Source organism: Bombus vancouverensis, chromosome 1 (assembly GCF_051014615.1).
Source record: "Bombus vancouverensis nearcticus chromosome 1, iyBomVanc1_principal, whole genome shotgun sequence".
Taxonomy (NCBI): Eukaryota; Metazoa; Arthropoda; class Insecta; order Hymenoptera; family Apidae; genus Bombus; species Bombus vancouverensis.
The window spans coordinates 12,924,685-12,951,221 of NC_134911.1; the positions used below are offsets into that span (position 1 = coordinate 12,924,685).

The window sequence follows — 26,537 nt, forward strand, 5'->3', positions numbered from 1 at the left end:
AGTGATTGATTTGTTAGAATTAATAGCATATTCAAAGTGCTTCATTGCAATGTCAGGGTCATTTTACGCACAGGAAGCTACTAACAATTTACTCTATGGTTTCTGTGGCATTTCATAGTATCCGCCGTTGGTACAGTAGAATAAATCCTACCTAATCCAAACTAAGATCAAACCAAGAGTAGTAATAAATAAGTTATTTTAATATATTTTGTAACGTAAAATACAATAAGGTTATCCATGATATACAATTAGAGTATATACCCAAACTTTAAAATTTAGATTATGTAATTAATCTATACTCTGTCTCTAATATATTTAAAAATATTGAAAAGCACGAGTAAACATACATTACATATATTTTATACAGTTCCCAATGAACTTTTTTTTAATTAATAATTAGATCTAACACCCTCTAGTGGAGTATTGCGAAGTATGTTAAATGCAGGAACGTGTGGAATATAAAACTGTGAAGTGACGAATACATACGAATCAAGCCGGACATTTATGAAACGTCAGACTTACAATTAAATTACGATTTTACGGCATTTTACGGTAAATAACATGTTTCTTCTTCACGATTTTCAATTATGTAGTGGTTGTCTAATAATAATGATAGTGTAAACTTTTGTGCGAAATTTTTGTATTGTTTCATAAATTTATAATGATGTCACTTTCTGTCTCAGGTTATGGCTTCCTACAATCTCTCAGACTTTTATTACGCTTTAAATAAACAATTTTTATTTTTCACATATCTCGTAGTATTATTTTGTGCAAGTAAAAGAATTAAAATATTTGAATTCCATAATATATTTATGACAATACGTGGAAATAAAAATATGATTGTCTTATTTTTTAATTCCGACTTGTATAAACATTGTTGTTAGAAAGTTCATATATATTAGCGTCGCCAAGTTAATATATGAATGAATGAAGTAAACAAAGATATATATATATATATATATATATATATATATATATATATATATATATATATATATATATATATATATATATATATATATATATATAAGTACATACAAACGTGTGTGTGTGTGTGTGTATGTTTATATATCTCATTCTGCTCCTATATTTTTTATTTTTGGAAAAAGTAAATATTAAAAGAAATATCTTACATAACATAATTTTTTTGCTGTTTTAGAACGAAAATGCTATGTATTTACAGTATGACATTAGTATGTATTAATGTTGCCTGAAAGCAAGGCATTCATAGACAATATGACAGAAGGTTAGTAAATATAGTATTTATAGCCTATTGTTTTTTAAATTTGAATATATATATATTTTATATTTTAACATGTATCTATCTGATTTATATATTTATCAAGATTATAACGAAATGAATTAATTCATATTTTAGGAGGTGAAACTCAACCAACTCCTGGAAATGAGGCACAACCTGGTATGCTGTTATCTTCTTCATTGATTCTTCATATACATTAAATTTTTCAAATTTTAGTGCACTGAAAATGTAGCTATCAAGCTTAATATAATTAAGTTAGTGTTCATTGTGGGCATCTGTTACGTTACAGAATGGGGCTTCATCTATTAGTCTCTACCATCATACAGAATTAATAGTGTTAGAACTGAGAATATTTTTGTAGTAGTAGTTTCTAGACATGATCATACAAAATATTTGTGTTTAAAACAATATATTTTTATACTTCTATTAAATAAATTATAGAATTAGTTAATATATAAATTTCCCAATGACTAAACCTGTCATTTTTATCAGAAGCCTCTGAAGCCAGGGCCGTACATGGCGAAGGATTACATGAAGCAATAGCAGAATCATCTCAAAGTGTACCTGAACCAAATCAAGATTTACTTACTGTTCATGGAGCAACGCAAGGAGAAAGTAGCGATGCTGTTAGCATTCACACTGCCAGTACTTCAGTTTCTGGCAATGGTTAGCACAGAACTCATATAACATTGGCTAAAGAAATATAAATAAATATTGAAGTTTATTGGTTTTCTTAGAATCAAGTTCCAGTAGAGTGAGTGCAATAACTGTTGTGTTACCTTGGGGTGCTCAGAAGGAAACAGTGAAATCACAACAAATAGGAGATATGGATTTAAGACCTGGAGAGTTTGTGATGCGTACTTTGTTTGCGGAGTTCACCACTCAAGCAGAAAAAAAAATGGAAGCAGTGATGACAGAACATGTAAGTAATTTTATTATTTAGACAAGGTCTGTTTTTGACAACAAATATATTACAGGAAAAGCCACTTTCAAAAGTTTTACAAAGAGGAGAAGATCCACAATTTGACCAATTGTTATCTGCATTTGGTTCAGTTGCAGAACATTGTTTACCTTCTATTTTACGAGCACTTTTTAATTGGTATGAACGTCAGTTAGTCGATCAAGGTAGTGATCAAAGAAAACCTGCTCCTGGAAAAGAAGATCAGAAAGGAAAAAGGTAAAAACATGTTTTAAATATCAAAATTATGAAAATTGTAAAATAAGTGTTCTATTTCAGCATTATGTATACAATAGTATCAGGAAGTGTAGAGACAGTTGAAAGAAGTGAAGCAGATTTACTTCAGGAACGAAGAGATCTTGCAGTAGAATTTATATTTTGTTTAATGTTAATAGAGGTTTTACGTCAATTACCATTTCACCCTGGTCATGAAGATTTAGTAACTTACATAGAAAATATAGCTTTCAAACATTTCAAATACAGAGAAGGGTAAGAGCATAATACAATACAAATTTTATAAAATATCAGTCAGTTTTATACAAGGTTATGATTGTGTTACAGAATACAAAATGAGCCAAATGCAGCAAACATTCATATCATTGCTGATCTTTATGCAGAAGTAATAGGAGTTCTTGCACAGTCTCGATTTATGTCAGTTAGGAAACGTTTTATGGTCGAATTGAAAGAATTGCGTGCTAAGGAACCAGGACCTCACACTACACAGAGTATTATTTCGTTACTAATGGGAATGAAATTTTTTAGAGTAAAAGTAATTAAAAAGCAAAAGTTGTTTTTAAATATTTTTATTGTATAAGTTTCTGTATATATTCTGCATATATGTATAAAATTGTAGATGGTACCAATAGAAGAATTTGAGGCCTCATTTCAGTTTATGCAAGAGTGTGCACAATATTTTTTGGAAGTAAAAGATAAAGATGTCAAACATGCTTTGGCTGGACTTTTCGTAGAGATACTTGTTCCTGTTGCAGCTGTAAGCTTATAACATTACATCACTAATATCTATATTAAAATTTTAACATGTATAAGTGATATTAATTTTATATTTCAGGCTGTCAAAAATGAAGTTAATGTACCTTGTCTAAAGAATTTTGTAGAAATGTTATATTCTACAACATTAGATATGTGTACAAAGTCAAAACATAGATTGGCCCTTTTTCCTCTTGTAACTTGTTTGTTATGTGTCAGTCAGAAAACATTTTTTTTGCAAAATTGGCATTATTTTCTAGCAATGTGCCTATCGCATTTGAAGAATCGAGATCCTAAGATGTGTCGTGTTGCTTTAGGTGTGTAAATAATTTCTTATATAAGCAGATTTTATATTATAATAAAATAGTCTGAACATTTCTGTTTATTTTTCAGAGGCGTTATATCGTTTACTTTGGGTATACATGATACGTATTAAATGCGAGAGTAATTCAGCTACTCAAAGTAGATTACAAAGTATAGTAAATTCTTTGTTCCCGAAAGGTTCAAAAGCGGTAGTACCACGTGATACCCCACTGAATATTTTTGTAAAAATCATTCAGTTCATTGCACAGGAAAGATTGGATTTTGCAATGCGAGAAATAGTATTTGATTTGTTATCCGTGGGTAGACCAGTGAAGATAATTTTAACTCCTGAACGTATGAGTATTGGACTTCGAGCTTTTTTGGTTGTAGCTGATAGTTTACAACAAAAAGAAGGAGAACCACCTATGCCGCGTACGATGGGAGTATTACCAAGCGGTAACACTATGCGAGTTAAAAAAACATTTCTCAATAAGGTAAGTATGGCAAATGAATTGTGTATATAATTTAAATAATTAACTACATATTTCTAACAAAGATTTTAATTTTATAAAATTTAGATGTTAACAGAAGATACAGCAAGAAGTATAGGAATGTCTTCGTATTTTCCACACGTTCGACGAGTATTTGTTGATATACTACGTGCTTTAGATGTTCATTATGGCAGACCTCTTATGATGACAAGCACTCAAAATATGAATAAGGAACCAGATGAAATGATTACTGGAGAACGGAAACCTAGGATAGATCTTTTCCGAACTTGCGTTGCTGCAGTTCCTCGATTAATACCTGATGGAATGACTGGTGCTGAATTAGTTGATTTGTTATCCCGTTTAACTGTCCACATGGATGAAGAACTTCGTGGATTAGCATATCAAAGTCTACAAACCTTAGTATTAGATTTTTCCGACTGGAGGCAGGATGTTGTTCTTGGATTTACACAATTTCTTGCTAGAGATGTCCAAGACACTTTTCCGCAACTTGTTGATAACGGTTTGAGAATGCTTTTGCAACTTCTAACGAGTTGGAAAAATGCACTAACAAGTCCTAGCATAAGATCTAAGGAGCAATCAGTGGATAATGCAAGAACTAATACTCGCGTAGATAGTAACATTAAGAAAAGTGAATCGGGACAAAAGATAGAACCTGTTTCTAGCGTTTTTCATCTAGTGGAAGGATTTGCGTTAGTTATGCTTTGCAATTGTCGCCTTTATCCTAGAAGAATAGCAGTTCATATATTACGTGAAGTTAAACATTTATTAAAAACATTAGGTAAGTTCAATTACATCGGGGCATTTTAACATAAAGAAATCAAACATTGAACAAGCATTTATTTCATTTTAGGAGGCTTAGAAGATGATCAACCTGTGATCGATGTAATAGACGCTTGTTGTCCAATAGTTTTGGAGAAATGCTATCATATGTTACCTCCTGCTGAAAAAGCAGCAGCTGCTTCTACTTCTAACGTTGATCTTCAGTGGATAGCTGAAAGAAGTAGTTGTGTATGGACAGCAGGTGATGATGACAGTGACATAATCATCTTAATTATATTAGCTAAGCATATAATCTCCCTTAATATATAATGTAAAATTACAGGTCTTCATGATGATACTAGTACAAAAAGCTCTTCTTCTTTAAATTTGAATGGAGCAGATCCATGGGGAAGTTGTTTGTTTGCATTTTTAGAGAAAGATAGAGTGCTAACATTGTGTCCCACTGCTGTAGCACATTCGTGGCCTATCGTTTTTACCCGGATAAATTCACTGTTCTCAGTAATTGATCCCACGTAAGACCATACTAAAGTTTGTAAAAAGTTATATGTTTATAATTATACAAAAGTAAAAGTCTTTATTTTTAATTTTTTAGACCTGTAAATGACAATAGAGCTTCTCTATTAAGAAGTTCAACCGCAGTTCGGAAACCTGTGAATGAGAGAGATATGTACATGCATGTGTGGAAAAATTATCTAACTTTTGGATACAGAGTTGTTCCACCAGTACCAAGCCCTGTTGTACGGTGTGCTAGTCCAGATCTCAGCCTAAGGTAAGTTCGTGCTTAAATACCTCTATAGGAACATTAGTCTCATAACGTACCATTTTATGTTATTATTTAAAATACACTGAAGACATTATATTAAAACATAAAAAGTCAATAAACATTAGTCGTGTAGTCGTCATATAGTCCTAAACTCACATTATTTGCACAAATTAGTGCCAAATTCAAAATCATAAATGATGCAGTTTATAGCTCAATTATTAGAGCTTTAGGCACATATAAAACAATGATTATCAGGTGGAATCAAATTTATTTGGTATTAATTGGTGTGGGGTCATGTCTGCTTATGTCTGTTGTATACCTCGGAAATATTTGATATATCGATGTTTATTTCTCATAAACCATTACAATAATAATTAAAGTGTAGAACTCTGTGAATCATATGATTCTTTATTATAACATGTATATCCTGTTGTGGCACGCACGTGGCATCTATATTCCTAACGTCTGATACGTTGCAAGATTGTCTACTCTCACATGAACTATGCACATTATCACCTCTAGGACTCCATTATCGTATTAGTAACAATAAGGTGTTTTATATAAAATAGAAGAGCACCAATTTCTACCAAGGCGCGCTTTGCACTCGGGAGCGGGATTCAATATTGCACATCTTTTTCTTGAGCGCATATCTCTTCGCTTTAGTTTCCTGTAACATTCTTTACCTCGCATGCCATTCGTCACTGTCTCGCACATGTACATCTGGACCTTAGAGTAGTAGTCTCTGAGCAGTAAATAATGTTTGATACAAGGAGCATTGGTGGTACACTGTATTGCATACTCTAGTGGTCAGCATACGGTGGAGTTTGGTGTGTTGTGCATGAGTAAGGAGTTGAGTCAGAGCCTGGAGAATCTCGGTGGGGCACAGACCCTGCCGGGTCGCTTCTCCGTTCCGTCCATTTCCGGCATCTACACCAGGCATAAGCGGACCAGGTGAGCCTAATTAACCATAGCGAACGACGATGCTTCGAAGTCACCCGGGATTAAACGGTCGTTGGTAATTTGCACAATCTTTTTATGAGACTGTTTTCTTTATTTGCAAGTTTTTTAGCTCTCTGATCAAACTGCTGTTGCTAACACGAATATATATTTTTATTTACTCTTTCTATCTAGCCTTACGACCGTTCCCGATCGCTTTAATCGGAAATTAAACTTGTCAGTCGCGCACGATTTACATGTTTGTAACAGTTCAACTTTAAAAGACTTTAATATATGAAAAATTTGAATATTCTCATAGTTCATCGCCGGATAGTCTATCTGCTGAACGAGGTGATAACAAATCACCTGGTACAAATGCAAGTCCTGCAGCTTTATATAAGTTAACAGTACCTTTATTGAGATGTGAAGTAGTGGATGTTAGAGATGCTGCTGTGCAAGCAATCGGAAAAGTAAATGCCGATGCGTTAAAGTAAGTAAATATATAAATTGTTCAGCATGAAGTATCCTTATTGATGATCATTATTTTCAGAGATTTAATGGAAGAATTAGTTCTTTACATCCGTGAGGCGGTTGATCGTAAACAAGAAAATATGAGACGTAGAAGACGAAGAGATGCATTGAGATTGCAACTAGTGAGAGTATTGGAATTGATTGCTGAATATGGAACGTTCGGTATTTGGTTAGTAATCGATCTCTTTAACATAGTTAATCATCACTATCTCATTCCCTTTATTAAATTTCGTGTATTTTTATAGCCCTGCAGTATTAGATCGAGAAACACAATCGCTTCATCCCACATTTGTCGAGTACATCGATGGCGCCCGTTTATACTTAGAAAACGAAACTGATAAAGAAGCTCCTGCGGTTCGTGATATTAAGTTGCATTTCTGTAATTTCATCAGAAAAATGATCAAGAGCTTTTCATGTAAATATCTTATTCATAGAAACACATTTACAGTAAACATTTGTAGTAATTCATATTTCTTGTACTTTAGTGGAGACATGTCATACATTATTGAAAAGAGACTTGAGACGGAACTTGTTTATGCTATTCGCTAGTTGGTCAGGTCCTTATGGACGACCGCTTGCTAGTACATCTTCACTTCAGGAAGAAGAAAAGTGTTGTACAGAATTACAACTTTCAGCGTTGCAAGCTATGAGCGGTCTATTATGTTGTGGGTCGTGTTTTAATCCACAATCACTTTCTGAAGAAGGAGCAATACTTTATCAATGGCTAGATTTACTACTGGCAAGCAAGGATGAAAAGGTAAATTTCAGAATATTCACGATTTTTACGTTTGATAAGTTGTCTTCAGGGATTTTACATGTTGAAAAAATATTTTAGATCTATGCGCTTGCTCGAGAAACAGTAGTTTTATTGTTGGAATGTAACCCCGATATTGGAACACTTCTCGATTGGGTAGTCGATCGATGTTACACTGGTGCTCCACAAGTAGCTGACGGTTGTTTCCTTGCCTTAGCAACAATTTTTAGTGCAAGGTTAGTGACATATTTATACATTCAAATATTTAGATATCTTAAATTATGAAAAATTTATTTTTAGACATGATATCAAATTATTAGACAGTACAAAAAGATTTGGTCATTTCTTTAGTACATAAATATGACACAAAGTATATTTAATGTTTATAGAGAGTATCCTTGTGATCATTATACAAGCATCATTAATGTCACCCTAATGAGTACGGGTTGTCCTCGTGCCCCTGTTCACGATGCAGCACTCCAACTTCTTCAATTGTTGGATCAAAGATTTTTCGGGAACGTAGGTCCTCTTCCCGCTACAGAACCGGAGACCAGTAAGTTTATAATTGTTCGTTCATTTCAGCCTTCTAACGAAAAGTTAACATTACATTTATATTTGAAATTTTACGTAAAAATATGTTCAAGAACGTAGCTTTAAAAATATTAACTTATATCACTTCTTAGATTATTATAAAGTGCTTTACTCTACATTTAATTCATGAAATTCTTCCCATGGTTCCGTAAATACAATCGCATGTTGACGTGTTGCTCCCGTAGTAGACCGTACAAAATTTGAACCTGAGAATAAATATGATTTTCATAAATCAATGAATGAATTAATATTGTGTATAAAAACAATGGCTATCAACATTGATTTTACGTTATCGATTTCGTATGTACCATTTTGTTTTCCTTGATTCGACACTTGAGTCATAGTCACATTTCTTCTACGGAACCGTCTCAAAAACATGCAGCGTATCGCTCTTCGAAAATTTTGTCCTGTTGCGCAGAACAAGATAAAATTAATTCCAAAGTTGGTATTAAATAATAAATTACAAACTTGTTGCGCCAATTCCACTGATCTGGGTGCGTTGCTTTCCTCCTGAAACTATGTTTTTTACATCCAATATTGATGAAATTACGCTAATACATAGATGCTAATCGTTTCAATTCTTCTTGGTTGTACGTACATGTAAAAAAGCGTGAATTCTGAAAACATACGCAGGTAGATTGAAACAGAGGAAGACGCTAGAAACAACGAGCAACATTTTGGTGATCTTGGTCTGCGCCAAATTGTTCCGGAAACTTTGAGCGTATGGTTGTCTCTCTTTCACGATACGCGGTTCGTTGGTTAGAGATTTTCTAATTTTAATATGTCTATAAATAGCTCGTGCAATCAGCACGTTCAGGATAATGATCACCGTGAACGGTATAGCAAACGTTAATACCGTGTCAATCACGTTGTAAACAATAGCCCAAGATTCCAGTCCTTCCGCCAAATGGCACTCGGTTACGTTTCCTTTTTCATTAGACTCTAATCGCGGCGCTGAAAACCATAAAACCGGACTACACAGTATAAGTCCCAATATGGTCAATATAGCGACTGCCAATTTTGCTCTAGCCACTGTACACATTGACTGACGATACAGCGGATATTCCACGGCAATAAACCTCTCGATGGTGAATGCCACCACGAGCCAAATGCTCATGAAACTGCAAAGAGTCGTTAAGTAGATGAAAAATTGGCAGAAACCTGGCTTATTGAACAGACCAACCTCTACCATATTTAGCCAAACCACGAAAACGGATACCAGAAAACCGGTATCGCTTATGGCTAATGCACCGAGGTAAATGCTCGAGGAATACTGGCAGAGTTTCGTTCCAAAAAACACGATTACCGAAAGGCAATTCCCCAGTGAACCAAAGTAGACTAGAATCGGGGTGTAATATAATTGGACGCTACGTAATATGTTTTCCGTTACGTCGAGCTCCACGAGGTCTCTTTGCACGTGTACCATTTTCGCAAGATGATTTTAAACAAGGGAGAGTGATCGATCTTGATCGTATGCAGGATGCGTTCGCAATGACGCGTGACGCTCGAAAATATTTTTATGTTTTCGTTTTTCATCAATTGACACCCCACAGATGCGAATACATTTTCGCGTGATTTATATTTTCCACGTGCAGCATATTTGACTTGATATTTTTCTAATCGTCTTTTAGAAGAATATTTGGTAATACTATTTTAAATAAAGAAATAACGCGATAATAATTGTTTGGAAATTTCATTTGGAAGAAAATCACTGAATTTTCTAAAATTAATTTTTTATGAATCAGGATTGTAGCGCTGAGTATTCTCTTATATTTTATCATTATCGTAAAATAGTGGTCCTCTTAGTTGCTTCGTAGCACCAACATGTTTTTAATTCATCAAAGAGATTCAACGATTTTTTCAGTTGTTATGCTTTCCCAGTCTTTGATTTAAGTAGATGAATTCTTTCTTAGCTTTTTGAAGCAATCTATTCGATTCCATATCGCGAATAGAAACGTACGGTATTTGTTTAACGTTCTACGAAAAACTGTATTGGAGTGTTGCCAAATTCTCTTGACGTCTTCAAAGGTTCACGAAGAAGTGCATGTCACTCGCGTAGGATTTGCTATAATTTCAAATTAGAAAATTCAGCGCAAGTTTAAATTACCATTCATTAAACTAAATATTCAATTTTCAATTAAAACTTCTCACATAAGTTATGGTAAATAGAACTGAATGATACCGAAACGTTTCAATCGTTTGAACTAACATATTTTATTTTATTTTATTTTACCTTATTTTACAGCACAATTTTTGCTTTAATTAATTCAATGATTTTTCCACTATACTGCAGTGAAAAGTGCGCGCACAGTTTATTTGTTTATAATTTTAATAAGTTATATTCGTTGTTATTATGTTCAGTTTCAAGAAAACTTATGAATAGGAACACTATCTTAAATGCTTCTTTTTATTTTTATAGCTTTTTTGCACGTATTATTGGTACTAAAAATGTTTATCGATGACAGATGCTTTGAGGAATTGTTTATTTAAAAAAAGACTTTTCTGGATAACGGACGGGAAAGTTAAGTAGTATACATCGAGATGCCAGCTCGACTATTTCTGCATGGTGCATCGGCAACCGTTCCTGATAAAGTCCAATCCAGCTTCTGCGCACCAAACCGATATATGAACTCTTACATGTTACGTGGAACACTTTGCAAAAAGATAACATATTTATTATCAAATGCAAGTCATATGATATTAGATATTATATAACTTCTACCGACACTATCGTTAAAAAATGTTATTCTATTTGCTAATTATAATACGTGTAGACTTACACTTATTATAATATAATTTAATATATAACATAATATAATATAATAAATAATGTAATTATAATATAATATTTGAATTTCTAAATTGTATTGATTCTCTAAGGAATACTTTTTTCTAAATATGATTGAAAAGCTAGCGTTTTTCCTTCGCGTCCTTCAATTAATCAGTTTTAATATTCAAAAAGATTCCACGTTGTTTTGAAATATGTGGTTTTAAAGATTGTGAAATATATTTCATATGTATCTTTTATTCTCATAAAGTTTAAAATTGGCTCCTCTTATTGGTTTCATTAAAAGCATCTCTTAGTTTTATTCGCTTCCTTAACGCAATAAAACTGTATTGAACATTAATTATACGCTTCCCCATCAATTTCAGAGTTATTTTGACGCGAAGCACTGTCCTTAATAATTCCGCCGGTACTTGCTTTAGGTCAGGATGACCCTGTTGGCGGCTCATCAACTACAGCTACTTCTGCACCAGGACAACAAAGTAATCCCATCGGCGGAATGTCCTCGAACGGTACAATTAGGGGTGGCACTCTTGATGTACTTCTATCGACTACATATTGTCGCAATCAAATGTATCTTTCTCGTCAACTTGCTCAACTTCATCCGGAGCTGACGATGCCAATGTTCAGCGGTAAGTTTCTCTTTCATTGTAACAAAAATGATTTTGCAGCTTTACTTTAACAAAAAATTCAGATGTTTTTTAATAAGCATTTCAGAAGAAAATATTGACTATGAATATACAGTTTAAAAAGAACCATCATGCTATTTATATTCTTTTGGAATAATTTGTTATTTCAATTAGCGGTTTAATCAGTTGCCAGACTAAGTCTTTTAATATTCATTTTCAATTGTTATTGTAAGATATGAGAAAGAGAAACGAGATTACTATATCTTTATCCATCATAATTTGTATCATTTATATCCTACATTATAGTTATGTTGATTGCCCTGTGTAACAGATATTCGTATTTTATATAAACTTATTGATACAAATTGGATGATGCATCGATATGATATTATTTATAGCGTTTATTTTCGCAATTATTTCTCTTATTTTTCGTATCAGTGTGAATTTGTAAGTTTAATATTTTTTCATTATTTACGAAATAACGATTGGTACAAGATGATGATTGTTATTGATCATTGCAATATAATTTTTAGGATCTACATTTATATCATAATAATAAACAAAATGCATTCGTTTCTGTTTCTCAGTGTTTATTGTGTACAACATTTTAGGCAGAAGTCCATTAGACAGCTCAAGCCTTCTACTAGCGGACAGCTAGAAATAATTCATCCATTTATAACTCAGCCTAATACCTCTTTCTCTAGTTTACTTTGTATATTTGTACAGAAAATATACGTTGTCTTACTGGTTTTGATTAGTATTTCCAATGAACAATGATACATGATATTATCAAAATGAATTTCAAACGATACTTTACACGTTCAAATGTAATCTGTCTTTTGTTTGAGGTGTGTGCGTGTCCGTGTTAATTGTAGATGATGGCTGTAAGATGACACTAATGGGGTACTGCTATTTTTCTTCCAAATTTAGATGCGTGGAAGAAAAATCGGACTCCGGGTCGCCGGGATTCGAACCCGGGTCTCGAACGTTCGTAACTTAAGGCGCTAACCACTGCGCTGCTGTCGTCCGATCCTAGTTAGTGTCGAGTGGTGGTATTTGTTGTTGAGTGCTGCCACATGTTTGATCACGTTTTCTGTGTATACATATATACTTAATAAAAAGCAAAAACAGAAATGCTTTCTTTCTGCACTTCACTTGGCAACATACTTATCAAATAATGCATTGAAGTAATTGTTAAGGACATTTACATTACGAATTTAATACATGGTTCTTTCAACAGTGTACTTTAATTATGCGTTAATTAAACGTAATTATATGTTATTATACGTTAATTAAAAATGCAATAATCAATATTTCAATCCATTCAGTAAGAAAAGATGAGTAATTTTCACAAAAATAGTCTTGAAATAGACATAAATACCGTACTACGAATTAAATCAATCAATATCTTATTAAAAGAATTGGTTAACAAATGTATAAGACTAATGTTGTATTATATATTATTTGCAGAAATTACACACAGGTTTCAAACAGCTAGAAGAGAAGTTCGGCAATTGTTACTGCAATATTTGTTGCCCTGGTTACACAACATGGAATTAGTGGACCCAAATGTACCACCACCCTCCAATCCATTGAGTTATTATCAGGTAAAGTTTATAGATTATTTATTAAATAATCTTCCTATTATTTACCATTGAAAATTTAAAATTAATCTTGTAGCAACTTAATCAAAGCTTTAAGTGGAATGGTAACAAAGCCGCGATGAATGTTATTGGTATGCATCTTATCATATATGGAAAAGAGTTTAATTTTTTAATTGTTAAAAAATATTTGGAGGCCCCGGGCATCAATCCCGGTACCTCTCGCATGCTAAGCGAGCGCTCTACCACCTGAACTACCTCCCCTTTAATCCGGTTTATTTCAAGTATTATTTTGGAACAGCAGTGTGATCCAATTTAGTGAAAGGATCGAAAACAAGATTTTGGTGGCGCCGAGCATATATCCCGGTACCTCTCGCATGCTAAGCGAATGCTCTACCATCTGAGCTGCGTCCCTTTTGATTACCTTCCTTGAGAAATTAATTTTTATATCGAAAATAAGAGATTCCTAGACAAGTTAGAATTCAGTAGTATAACATAGGAGATGTCAGACGTCAGCTACGGTACTCGGCTGACTGCCATTTGCTACTCCTATACTACTTACATGCTATTCAGATATTATTGGCGACTAGTTCAATTGGTTTGAAATTCTGCGCGCAATGCACTTTATACAATTTATATTCAACAAAAATTGTTTATGAACAATTTAAATATCATTTGTATATAATTGTAGTAGAATTCATAGGAAGTTCGCGGTATTATACACGAAAGAAACATTTTTGATTTTATAGATGTTTAGAGAAAAAAACGTTATTACACATATATTTACAGAAGGCCATTTTGTGAACAGTTAAGAATAACCATAATGATTACTATCGAAATTTAATACTAATGGGATATCTGCTGGCAAAATATTCAGGATTTATAATTAACAGATACTTCTGCAAATTTTCTACTTTACAAAGATTAAATTAAAACCTTTATAGTCAAAAAATTCTTGGAGGCGCCGGGCATCGATCCCGGTACCTCTCGCATGCTAAGCGAGCGCTCTACCATCTGAGCTACGCCCCCTTCACTGTTGATAATTTTCTGTATCAGTTTGCAGTATCAGAGTGCTCCAATTTCGATAAAAGGATTAAAAGTGAAGTCTGGAGGCGCCAGGCATCGATCCCGGTACCTCCGCATGCAAAGCGAGCGCTCTACCACCTGATTTTTTTTTTATAATGTTTATTGTTCAAGATGAGTATTACATGTGTATGTTATTCACAATAAACAATGAATTTCGGTTGTGGGGTTGTTTAGGCAAAAGTACCGATACGTGACGGTACGACATAGCCATACAATATTACATAGCCATACAATATTGCTCTACCATCTGAGCTACGCCCTCTTTGATCTCATTCCTTTAAATTGTCATTGTAGATTTATAATGTAGTCCAGTTTTGGTGAAAGGAGCAAAAATGTATTTTGGAGGCGCCGGGTATCGATCCCGGTACCTCTCGCATGCTAAGCGAGCGCTCTACCATCTGAGCTACGCCCCCTTCGATGTTATTAATTTTCTTTATCAGTTTGCAGTATCAGAGTGCTCCAATTTCGATAAAAGGAGCAAAAATGAATTTTGGAGGCGCCGGGCATCGATCCCGGTACCTCTCGCATGCAAAGCGAGCGCTCTACCATCTGAGCTACGCCCCCTTTAATCTGATTCCTTTAAATTGTCATTGTAAATTTATAGTGTTTTTTTTTTTTTAAACTGTTTATTAAAACCCAATATACAATTATAAATACATTATAGTGTTCACAATAAACGGTGAATTTATATAATGGTATCTTAGGCAAAGGTACCGATACGCAACAGTACTACGTAGCCATGCTGTAATATGTGTCGACGCTTTACATTTTTCGTGTTGAATATATCTTTTGGTTTAAGCCGCTGGGGGAGCGGAGCTTCTATGTGATTTTGTTTTTACTTGTTTTTATTGTCCTGGAAACTGGGTCGCAAAAACAGGACGCTTCGGTAGTATGTTTTTGGGTGATGTGGAATTTGGGGGGGGGATGAGGGGGCGGGGGAGGGGGATGTTAAATAAATAAGTTTCTTTTAAAAGAAGGAGAATTGCGAAAATTACAATGTTTGCACCTGTGTTGTACGGGGGCAGAATTGAGTTTTATCGGTTTAATAGATTTTCTTTCTTATTTTATTATGGGTTCAGTATCCACCAATATTTTTTTGAATTTTTTCTATGTTTGTCTTTGGTGTCTTTCAGGGGGAGGGCCATGTTGTATCTCCATCTAGTGTCTGCGGTCTGACCGTCTAGGTTTTCTTCGTAAAGTATAGTTTGGGTCCCTATTTTTCTCTTTATGTGATAAATTATCGGGATGTTATTTTGGTCTTGTAGGTAGTTTTTTCCGTCAAGGTATGGGAAAGCTTCTGGCGGGATGTAGCCTGTTGTCAGAGTGTTTTTGTAATATGTGTCATTTGGAAATAAGCAGCTGAAGATTAAACTATTTTCTTTTATCTTTGCCGCTTGCGCGAAGTGGTTTCGTATTAGCTTTAGGATGTGACAGTCTATGCGGTGAACGTTGGCTAGGTCGTATATTATTTTGTTTCTTACGTATTTTTTGAATCCGCTGTGTTCGGATCTGTAAGTGCTCAAACAAGCTCTGATGCATTTTCTTTCGAATATGCGAATTTTTTCCATTTGGGAGGCTGATATGTTGTACCAGATTGGGCAGCCGTAGGTTATGATCGGTCTGATTAGTGCTTGATAGCATAGAATTTTTACTTTGCTGTCGAGATGTTTGGAGTGGAATAGTTTTTTCATTTTCCAAAATGCTTTATTGGCCTTGGTAAGTTGAATTTCGGTGTGCTGCTTGTAGTTTAATTTGTAATCTATGTTTACCCCTAATTTTGCGCAATTTTTGTGTGGTATGAGGGCCCCTTTGTCTGTTTTTTCTCTTATCTGAAATTTTTTGCAGTGTTCTCTTTCTATTGGGCCGATTTCACTTGACTTGGGTCTAAACAGTATGGTTTCGCATTTGCTTATGTTGATTTTTAGTTTCCATGCGTGGTAATAGTCGTTTATTTTCTCAAAAAGTTCTTGGAGTTCCGTTTTTATAGTTTTGGTTTTGCGACCTGTTACGTATATGATTAGGTCGTCTGCGAAGGCTATGGAGCGTTTATGGATGGATGTATTGAGATCAAAGAGGTTTAGTAAGTCGCTGTTGTAAATACTGAAAAGTAACGGGGAATTTACTGTACCTTGTTGTAGACCGTTTTTTATGGAGAATTCTTTGCTTGATGAGTGTGAACCTTCAGTCATTACGAATGTTCTGTTTGTGATCATGTCCCAGACTATTTTAATCAGGTGTTTAGGGAACTTTTTTTTGATCAGTTTGTATATGAGACCTGGGATCCAGACTGTGTCGAAGGCTTTTTCAAGGTCTATTAAGCAGGCGGCTACTCGTTCTTTTGCGTTTAGAGCCCAGCAGATGTCCGACGTGAGTTTGTTTATTGCGTGGATTGTGGAGTGTTTGTGTCGGAAGCCGAATTGATTCTCTGGGATTATGTTATTTTTTGTGCAGAAGGAGGTTAGGGGGTTGTTTATGATTATTTCAAATACTTTGCTTATGTTGGGGAGGAGACTTATGGGTCGTAGGTTTGCGGGCGATGAGCCGTCTTTATCCTTTTTTGTTATAGCTATCAGTTTGGCTTTTTTCCATTTTCTGGGGAAGTATGTGTTGTTTAGAGCATTGTTGAAGAGTACTGTGTAGTACCATTTTATTTTGTTCGGTAGGCGCTTGAGTAAGATGTTTGGGATGCTGTCGAAGCCGGAGGATTTTTTGTTGTTTAGTTTGGAGAGGATTGTGTTTAGTTGATTGTAATTTGTGAAGTAGTTTATTTCTGGATCTGGTTGTTTGGGATTGTCTGCGGTGTTTTCGTTTGAGAATGTGCAGACTGTTTTGTTTAGCGTTTTGTCTTGTTCCATTTCATTTTTGAGTTTGTTAGTTTCGGCGATGATAATTCTGTTTAGTTGTTCTCGGCCCATGTGTTCGTTTTGCGTATGTATTTTGGAAAAGTGGGTGCCGATGGTAGATTTATAGTGTAGTCCAGTTTTGGTGAAAGGAGCAAAAATGTATTTTGGAGGCGCCGGGTATCGATCCCGGTACCTCTCGCATGCTAAGCGAGCGCTCTACCATCTGAGCTACGCCCCCTTCGATGTTATTAGTTTTCTTTATCAGTTTGCAGTATCAGAGTGCTCCAATTTCGATAAAAGGAGCAAAAATGAATTTTGGAGGCGCCGGGCATCGATCCCGGTACCTCTCGCATGCAAAGCGAGCGCTCTACCATCTGAGCTACGCCCCCTTTAGGCTGATGCCTTTAAATTGTCATTGTAGATTTATAATGTAGTCCAGTTTTGGTGAAAGGAGCAAAAATGTTTTTTGGAGGCGCCGGGTATCGATCCCGGTACCTCTCGCATGCTAAGCGAGCGCTCTACCATCTGAGCTACGCCCCCTTCGATGTTATTAATTTTCTTTATCAGTTTGCAGTATCAGAGTGCTCCAATTTTGATAAAAGGAGCAAAAATGTATTTTGGAGGCGCCGGGTATCGATCCCGGTACCTCTCGCATGCTAAGCGAGCGCTCTACCATCTGAGCTACGCCCCCTTCGATGTTATTAATTTTCTCTATAATTTTGCAATATCAAAGTGTTCCAATTCTGGTAAAAGGATCAAAGGTGAAGTCTGGAGGCACCGGGTTTGGATCCCGATACCTCTCGCATGCAAAGCGAGCTCTCCACCGTATGCCTCCTCCCCCTTTTAGTTTAGTTTTCTTCCTTTATTATTTTGTAATATTAGTGTGATCCAGTTTTTATAAAATAAAAAAAAATGAAATTCCTGGAGGCGCCGGGTATCGATCCCGGTACCTCTCGCATGCAAAGCGAGCGCTCTACCGTCTGAGCTACGCCCCCCTTTGATTTTACTTTTTTTACTAATACTCTTATTGACCAATATATTTTTTAAATGATTGATGAAGTTTTTTTTGTTAATATGCAATTGTTTGTTACATATTTATATTATTAATGCTAATTTAAAGTATATAAATATTAAAAATTTTCGTTTGTCTAGTACTATGCAACTGATATGTCCCGTGGTGGAGCACGCAGAGAGGGTTGGGGTAGCGCGGAAGCAACGGAGATGGTTTTGAACAATTTATTCTATATAACTGCAAAGGTATCGTATATGAAAGAAAATTACGGCTAATTGCATAACAACAGAAATTTTATTATATAGTTTTCTGATGAGCATCCTAAAGAGACGGAGGAACTTTGGGCAACTCTATGTGGTTGTTGGCCTAACAATTTAAAAGTAATCATTCGTTACTTAATCATCGTATCAGGAATGGCGCCACAGGAACTGCTTCCATACGTATGTCATTGTTTAATCAGAAAACTCATTACTTTTATCTAAGTCATTAAATCATTAATTCTATATTTTAGGCGAAGCGTGTTGTCTTGTATTTAGCAAGAGCCCGGCCAGATCGCTTAGTTGACGAGATGATGACTGAATTGCAAACAGTCGAGACATTAAATTGTTTAATCGAAAGAACCGAAACTCCACCTTTCTATAGATTAACTAGCATGAGAAAAGCTTCTTCTCACAGCGATGCTCCAGTTGCTGATCCTGGAAATCCTCCGCGTGATTTAGGCGTTGAAAAAGGTACCATTCATACTAAAAGGCACTCGGGCGAAGATCCCGTTAAAACCGGGTAAATATTATATCAGGCATAATAGTTCGTAATATATTTTTATTAATTTACTTAATTCATATATTTAATTCATATATTCTATTCTATAGTTCCAAATCTGATACTGCGTTGCGGGCACTCGCTGGATTTCAAACCCCAAGGGCGGAAAAGACACGGACTGCGAGCGGTCCGCCAGTTCTTCCGGATGATTTGTCCACTCCTACAACGGAAGCCGAAGTACATTAACTTCCTTATTGACTTTATACTTCAATTTACTTTGCAACTGCCTTTTACTCGATATTTTGTGTTTGATTGTAGTTGACTACAGACGAATCTTGTTACGGCACACGGAACGGACCCGTGGGAGTAAATGGAAAAATTTCCTGCGGTGGAGAAAAGTTTGATATTCCACAGCCACATCCTTTACCAATGCCTGAATATGGTGGATACTTTGCTCCTTTGACGGAATACCTACCAGATAGTTCGCAACCTATAAGTGGATTCCATAGGTAAGGATAGTTATATATAGTTCTATTTAATTTGTACACTAGGGTGACTTTTATATATAGATTCTTATTTTTAAAAATAAATAATCATCCTGTAGCATATTCAAAATATCCTCATTGCAATGACTATTACGATTATGAATTTCAGGTGCAACATTGCCGTTATGCTGCTGACTGACGTCGTTGTCGATGGCATACAGCTTGACTGGGCTATCCATGTTCCTTTAATGTTACATATAGTTTTCCTTGGCTTGGATCATTCAAGACCTCTCGTAAGGGATCACTGTCGTTGTCTTTTGTTAAATTTGTTGGTTGTCCTCGGGGATCATCGAGATCATCTCGGCGTAGCACGGGTACTATTGGCATCAAAAACTGAACAATTGGGCTTAGGTCTCTCTACTCCAGCTTTACCAATACTCGAACACAACTTCACTGAGGTTGATCCAGAATTTGACAGTTATCTGTACGGTCCACCTCCAGCACCACCTTCTACAACACCTCCTCCATCATCTTCACCGCCTCCACCGTCATCTTCTCCTCCTCCTCCACCTCCGCCTCCACCGCCGCCGCCCCCACCGCCTCTTCCACCGGAATCGTCTATATTCAATTCAGCTCCTCCACCACCGCCACCTCCTCCTCCTCCACCACCTTTTCCATCTTCTAATAATGGAACACCTACTCATTCACCTATCCCTAACTCAACATCTACCCCTCCGTTATCAATGAATCACACAAATCAATCAGTTGTGGACAACTGTAAAGATTATTCGAATTCTCATGCATATGGTGAGGAGTTAACATTTACTGTGACTGTATGTATTGTCGATAATATAAAAGGGTTAATACAACAATGTTGATTTTACAGAATCATCCGTGTGCAATAATTGGCCTTCAACTTCAAATTCATCGAATACGGTGCCACCTGTTATTGTCACACCAGAAGACGCAAATAACTGGGTTGGTCCACAACCAGGTCCAAACATGCCAATTCAAGATGTAATCAAATCTTTGATCAATTTCTTAGCATCTCGGTACGTTTATAAGTAGATATATTTTTGTAAATATTTTTACAAAATTTGAAAGCACGTTTTTCTATAGAATAAATCAACCATTGTGGAACTATGAAGATATGACTGCCAAAGTATGGTGGGTTCGCAGTGCTGAACAATTAACAGTATTATTGCGACATATATTACGAGTCTTTAGAGACTCCTTACCCCACGCTCTGGTTAGTCAACGTTGGGCACAAACTGCATTACAATTAGGTCTATCCTGTTCGTCTAGACATTATGCTGGGAGATCTCTTCAAGTATTCAGAGCATTACGAGTTCCTATTACATCTCGAATGTTATCTGATATTTTATCTAGATTGGTAGAAACAGTTGCTGAACAAGGAGAAGATATGCAGGTACATGGTGTATCTATCTTTTTATAATATTTATATGAATATTTTTATAATGGCTGCAATTCTGTTTCTTTAATTTATGTATAGGGCTATGTAACTGAATTGTTATTAACACTTGAAGCAGCTGTCGATTCGCTAGAATCCGACTTCCGACCTTTAGATTTTATGAAAGAAATATTTAAGTCTACTCCAAATCTAAATAATAAAGATCCAGCGTCAGGTGGTTTAATTGGTGGAAAACGAAGTCCAGGAGGAGGTAATGGATATCCAGCAGGTCCACATATGTTCTCTCACTTAAATCAAGGTGGTCATACAAGAAGTACCAGTTACTCAGTCAGTTACTGTATGAAAAAATCAAGTGGTGGTAACTCGACAGCAAGTGAAATAAAAGGTATGTGACATTTGCATTAATAGCCATACATAAATTGTAATATATAATATGTCAAATATTTTTTATAGAATTAGATAGCAGATGCAATAAATATCCCAATTCTAATCTTTCACGCTCGAGATCGGCTCAATCTCTTAAATTATTGGGTGATTCAGCAACACAAGATGATAAAATGACTATTTTGGCACAGCTATTCTGGTTATCGGTGTCTTTACTCGAATCAGACTATGAGCATGAATTTCTTTTGGCATTGAGGCTGCTTAGCCGCGTACTTCATAGATTACCATTAGATCGACCAGATGCTAGAGATAAAGTTGAAAAATTACAACAGCAGCTAAGATGGAACTCATTTCCTGGTGTACATGCACTATTATTAAAAGGATGTACTAGTCCCAATACATATGAACCTGTCGTAACATTATTATCTCAGTTCACTCCATTATTGGATTTGCCAGTTGTTGATCCAACCCAAAGCCTCGCGTTTCCGATGAACGTTGTTTCGCTCCTTCCCTATATGCTTTTAAATTATGAAGACGCTAATGAATTGTGTATTAGAAGCGCAGAAAATATTGCACAAGTAAGTATTATTATATGTTATAGTAACTTCGTATATACTTTTATTTATAAGGAGGATACAATGTTTCTTCATTTATAGGTGAGCGCCGAGAAAGGAAAAAAATTAGAAAACTTAGGTACTGTTATGACGTTATATAGTCGACGTACTTTTAGTAAAGAAAGTTTTCAATGGACTAAATGTGTTGTCAAATATTTATATGATACATACGCTCATCTCAGTTTCAATATGCTTGCTTTTCTGGTTGAAGTATTGGAGAAAGGTCCAGGAAGTGTTGCGTTACCTGTGCTTAGTATTATACATTGTATGTTACATTATGTTGATTTAGCTTCACAAGCAGCACAACCAATCAACACTGAACTTCTGAGAGTGATTTCAAAATATGTTGAGGTATGATTAAAAAAGAAATGAAATAAGTCACAATACCTATATATAGCTCTCTCATAAGCAGGTGATTGATAATAATGTATGTAATGTTAGGGTCCCCATTGGAAAGAAGCCCTTAAAATATTAAAGCTGGTAGTAACAAGGTCATCAACATTAGTAGCACCACCTACATCAGTACATGGATCATCTTGGGAATCTTCAATATCATCTCCACATCCAAGTTTCACCGATACCGAGATATTCACCAAAAAAGAATTACCCGGTAAAACGCTACTCTTTAATATACGTTTTGCATGGATGTGGACGTAAAAAATTATTATGTTTTGTTTTTCCTCTTACAATGCGGAACACGCTCACTGCATGGATTGCTTATCTGACGATGCTCAGGTTGCGATAAAAATAATAATAATAGTAAATTGTAAATTGTTTACGAAATATAGTTACTATTTTTTTAATCAAAATTAAATTTTGTTACCACATAGCACGCTTCCAATAATTCTTAATTTCTGTGAACTTTTTTATCGATTTATTTTTTTCAAATACATATTTTTAGAAAAGGTAAAATTTATTTGTTAAATTGTATTATTTAATATCATATTAATTATTCTTAATATTTGTTTGAGTTCTTTGTCATAAAGTTGAATTGTTATGTTCTATTCGTAAATAGGAAGGACTATGGATTTCACGTTCGATTTATCACAAACTCCTGTAATTGGTAGACGGTGGTTAATACGTCAAGGAGTTGAAGAAAAATCACTTAGTTCTCCCCGATGTTCATTATCTCTTTCGCCAGCTGACAGTAATGCGGTTTCCGGTTGGAAAAGGCCATGGATGTCACAGGTTTGGCAAATAATATTAAATAACATAAAATTTACAAATTTGATATTTAATAAAATATATATATTCCAGGGTCGTGTTAGAGAATGTTTGGTAAATCTTCTAACAACATGCGGTCAACGAGTTGGACTACCAAAGAGCCCATCTGTAAGTTTATATTGGAGAGAAACTGTTTTCAAAAACTTGTCTGTGCTACATATATTTCATTCCAATAGCTTTCAACCAAATATCATATCTTTTAACTGATTCTGGTTGTGTACCCCTTTTTAGGATGAACACATTAGTTCAATGACATTATATAGCAAGGTAACAGGTTTCTTTAAATGCAGTCTGCACTCATTATCACGAGAGTAAAAAAGAATCTGTTTATTTTCATATGTGATGTCCTATCAGTTATATTCACGCTTTAACATGCTTCGTGCAAATACCTAACTTGCACAAAATTTTGGAAACGGAAGAAAGTCTCTATTATCTGTAGGATTATCTATGTATAGTAGATTTCTGTGTAGCATGTTAATTGTATGAAAAAATGGTGTATCAGGATGCAATGTACGCGTGCATCATTGCAGTCTTTACGTTATCGCTATATCAGTTGAAATGAAACATATATAAAAGAGTTCATTAATGAACACGTAAATGCACAATAATCGCTAAAGTTCACAGCATTGTCACATAGTAAAGACAGAAATTAAGATGTGTCAGACAAAGTTCCTGTTCTCGTTTTTTTCATGATTCCTTCTATTAACTAAAGATTAAACATTTATAACACAGGTGATATTCAGTCAAAGTTCGGATCTAATGGAAAGACAATCATCTATGGCTTCTTCAACGGAAGAAGTTTCTGGTGCAAATAACGATTTAAGCGGAGGTTCAAGAAGAGACGACGAACAATTTGGCGTATTTAAAGACTTCGATTTTCTTGAATATGAAAGCGAAAGTGTTGAGGCGAGTGTTTCATTTAAACATGTTTATGCATGTATTGTTGATATAAATCAACTTGGTTTTAAAATAAAAAATATCTCATTTATGTATTACAGGGTGAAAGTACAGATAATTTCAATTGGGGAGTAAGACGCCGTCCTCTCAGCGAGGGAGAAGAAAGAGAACCAAGTTTAAGGCAATTTGAAGAAAGTTTAAGTGAAAAGACTCAATCATCTAGTAAACACACCAGTCGGGTAAATAAATAAAATTTTTTTTAATAATTTTAATAAATTGATAAGAATCAGAGTGTACAATATTAAAATTGTAGCGCGGCGTTGCGGAAGAGTCATCAGATGATGAAGCTGGTTCAGAATCACCATTAGATGAAGTACCCGGTGGATCTGGAGCAGGACAGGAAGTAAACAATATACCTGGAATGTTCCCACCATCCTCCCTATCTTTAATACCTAGTCGTACTCGACATGATTCTTCGACAAGGTCTGACACATCGTAAGTTTCTTATTAAACCAAGCAAAAAATTTGTTTTGATGTTCGTTCATATTTCATGTGCAGTGGCTCTAGTGCTGGAGATTTAGGAGATGTGACCCCTTGTAATGCATCACCAAATCTGTCAGCGTTAATGCCTTTTAGACAAGTTGTAAGAGATGACGCGGAAGAAATTTGGCGCCAACAAATTCAAAATCTAATCACGCAATCCCTTTATAATACCTTAGATTTCTTCCAATTATTGAGCAGAATTTTAAGGGTAATTATATTGTTTGTTAGAGTTATATGTATTTTAGTATTGATAAATTAATACCTTATATTATTATTATCAGGATGTAAGCAGTAAATCGGTCACTCTTACAAGAGAAGCTAGTGCCTTATTGTGTAACGGCAGTCCTGCCTCCACTCAATTAGGCTATCATTTATCTAGTCATGCGGAACTACTTAGTTCAAAAGCCGAACCACCTTTAATTTGGTTTTCGATCGCAATTTTCGCAAATCAAAGATTAAATGAATCATTGCGATTTGGAATGTTAGAAATTCAAGAGCATCTTGAGACATTCCTTGATAAGAAAGATCATGCTACCGAAGTAAATAATTGCTTATTAAATATATGCACATATGTAATTATTACTAATATATAATTTTTCAGTGCTTGGAAGCAGCTAAAGCAGCGGCAAAACTCCAAGCATTAGGTAGTGGTCATACAACAGAGGCAGGCCTTGAAGAAATGCTCTTAGACTTAGGCAGAGCACTCTATAAACTTCATCTTCAATTGTTATTATTAATCGAAGCTTCAAATAAGATGCTAGGTACTCTCATGAATGCTGCACGAAACGTACAAATTCCGCTTTTAGATATATCCGCAGAAATTGCGAATATGAAGATTGCTCTGAGTAGAGCACTTGAAGAGAGTACAGAGAGTGAAAGAGGGACACCAACTCCAACGCCTAGTCCTAGTCCTTTGCCCGGCACTGGTGCTGTGGAAGAAGTTGCTCGTGTCGCAGAACTACTTAGAAACGCGCGTTGGTGTCCTGCGCTTGAAGCTGTAAGGCTGCATAGAGCTCAATGGCCAGGAGATCCTTTTCATGATGATGATGACGTAACGACTGCTGTTAATATGTATTGCAAATATTTAGGACAAGATAGATCTGGTAATATACCGAATCACACACTAAATCATCCTAAAATAGATATTATATTTTGTGTAAAATAAAAATCGTTAGAATATTATGTATTTTATGTTAAAAATACTATACAATAAAAATTAATTATCACATTTTTTTCAGATATTTTTGTGGTTACACGCAAGGATGATGAAATGTCAGAAATATTTAGTAGATTGATGGAAAGCTTATTTCAAGTTTTAGCGGCTGTTACAGGTTTGGAAGCATCAACAAAGGCGGCACGGGCTCAGCATGATCATCCTAATAATACGAAAAATGACTGTTAATTTAACATAAATTTTAATGTATCATATATTACAGATAGTTATTTGTCTAAATTCAAGTCTTCGTATAGTTTAATTGTATCGTGCGTTTTATTCGTGTATCTTGTATACAATTATAGACGTATGTATGTATGTATATCGCGAAGTAATCGTATAGACGTTAAAAAACACGCACGAGCGGAAGCACCAAATCGTCGATTTTGTCGTTTCTTTTTTTAACACGAACGTAATGAGATATGTAAGTTCGGTGAAATAAATTTTTGGAAACTCAAAGAAAATATTCGTTTCTACAATTTTCACGTCCTGTAAATATGCTTTCACATAAACACTCAGCATATAATACGCTTGAAGCTGACGGTCACTTGTATCAATGCTATCGTACTACAACAGACTTTATTAAAAGATTCGTTGATCAGGCAACGTTAAATGCATTCAAGATAATCAATAACTTGGTTTGTAAAAAATTCT

General features: G+C 35.1%; 2 protein-coding genes and 8 non-coding genes across 15 annotated transcripts; 1 reads left to right on the forward strand and 9 right to left on the reverse strand.

Moving 5' to 3' along the window:
* The first annotated feature begins 415 nt into the window (after positions 1 to 415).
* On the forward strand, positions 416 to 26,347 carry fry (microtubule binding protein furry). 4 transcript variants are annotated; one of them, XM_033327980.2, is made up of 45 exons: positions 416 to 552; positions 1,160 to 1,246; positions 1,379 to 1,420; positions 1,754 to 1,927; positions 1,999 to 2,183; positions 2,239 to 2,438; positions 2,499 to 2,708; positions 2,781 to 2,988; positions 3,073 to 3,210; positions 3,289 to 3,523; positions 3,600 to 4,003; positions 4,088 to 4,799; positions 4,872 to 5,042; positions 5,124 to 5,313; positions 5,394 to 5,570; positions 6,369 to 6,515; positions 6,820 to 6,990; positions 7,051 to 7,200; positions 7,277 to 7,446; positions 7,517 to 7,788; positions 7,867 to 8,021; positions 8,175 to 8,338; positions 11,584 to 11,793; positions 13,261 to 13,397; positions 18,473 to 18,577; positions 18,638 to 18,772; positions 18,844 to 19,112; positions 19,202 to 19,328; positions 19,410 to 19,600; positions 19,746 to 20,383; positions 20,463 to 20,628; positions 20,696 to 21,005; positions 21,090 to 21,393; positions 21,462 to 21,970; positions 22,049 to 22,357; positions 22,448 to 22,616; positions 23,022 to 23,194; positions 23,264 to 23,338; positions 23,963 to 24,136; positions 24,229 to 24,366; positions 24,441 to 24,622; positions 24,686 to 24,878; positions 24,952 to 25,209; positions 25,272 to 25,773; positions 25,909 to 26,347. In XM_033327980.2, the coding sequence occupies exons 2-45, from the start codon at positions 1,204 to 1,206 to the stop codon at positions 26,070 to 26,072; spliced, it is 9,756 nt and encodes a 3,251-aa protein (XP_033183871.1). In that variant the 5' UTR covers positions 416 to 552; positions 1,160 to 1,203; the 3' UTR covers positions 26,073 to 26,347. The 4 variants fall into 4 exon arrangements, with proteins under 4 accessions (XP_033183871.1, XP_033183874.1, XP_033183873.1 ...); XM_033327983.2 differs by having other exon boundaries at positions 24,441 to 24,610; XM_033327982.2 differs by having other exon boundaries at positions 1,757 to 1,927.
* Positions 8,050 to 10,953, reverse strand: LOC117153700 (C-C chemokine receptor type 1). 3 transcript variants are annotated; one of them, XM_076619603.1, is made up of 4 exons: positions 8,975 to 10,953; positions 8,685 to 8,892; positions 8,453 to 8,582; positions 8,050 to 8,371 (listed from the first exon to the last, which is right to left on the reverse strand). In XM_076619603.1, exons 1-3 carry the CDS (start codon positions 9,800 to 9,802, stop codon positions 8,485 to 8,487), a joined length of 1,134 nt encoding a protein of 377 aa, XP_076475718.1. In that variant the 5' UTR covers positions 9,803 to 10,953; the 3' UTR covers positions 8,050 to 8,371; positions 8,453 to 8,484. The 3 variants fall into 3 exon arrangements, with proteins under 3 accessions (XP_076475718.1, XP_033183877.1, XP_033183876.1); XM_033327986.2 differs by having other exon boundaries at positions 8,050 to 8,368; positions 8,494 to 8,582; positions 8,975 to 10,952; XM_033327985.2 differs by having other exon boundaries at positions 8,494 to 8,582; positions 8,975 to 10,952.
* TRNAA-AGC (transfer RNA alanine (anticodon AGC)) lies at positions 14,348 to 14,420 on the reverse strand. Its single transcript has one exon. It is a non-coding gene; the product is annotated as a tRNA-Ala (tRNA).
* Positions 14,818 to 14,890, reverse strand: TRNAA-AGC (transfer RNA alanine (anticodon AGC)). The gene has a single exon. It is a non-coding gene; the product is annotated as a tRNA-Ala (tRNA).
* Positions 14,969 to 15,041, reverse strand: TRNAA-UGC (transfer RNA alanine (anticodon UGC)). Its single transcript has one exon. It is a non-coding gene; the product is annotated as a tRNA-Ala (tRNA).
* TRNAA-AGC (transfer RNA alanine (anticodon AGC)) lies at positions 17,486 to 17,558 on the reverse strand. The gene has a single exon. It is a non-coding gene; the product is annotated as a tRNA-Ala (tRNA).
* Positions 17,637 to 17,709, reverse strand: TRNAA-UGC (transfer RNA alanine (anticodon AGC)). Its single transcript has one exon. It is a non-coding gene; the product is annotated as a tRNA-Ala (tRNA).
* TRNAA-AGC (transfer RNA alanine (anticodon UGC)) lies at positions 17,788 to 17,860 on the reverse strand. The gene has a single exon. It is a non-coding gene; the product is annotated as a tRNA-Ala (tRNA).
* TRNAA-AGC (transfer RNA alanine (anticodon AGC)) lies at positions 17,939 to 18,011 on the reverse strand. The gene has a single exon. It is a non-coding gene; the product is annotated as a tRNA-Ala (tRNA).
* Positions 18,243 to 18,315, reverse strand: TRNAA-UGC (transfer RNA alanine (anticodon UGC)). Its single transcript has one exon. It is a non-coding gene; the product is annotated as a tRNA-Ala (tRNA).
* Positions 26,348 to 26,537: the final 190 nt, after the last annotated feature.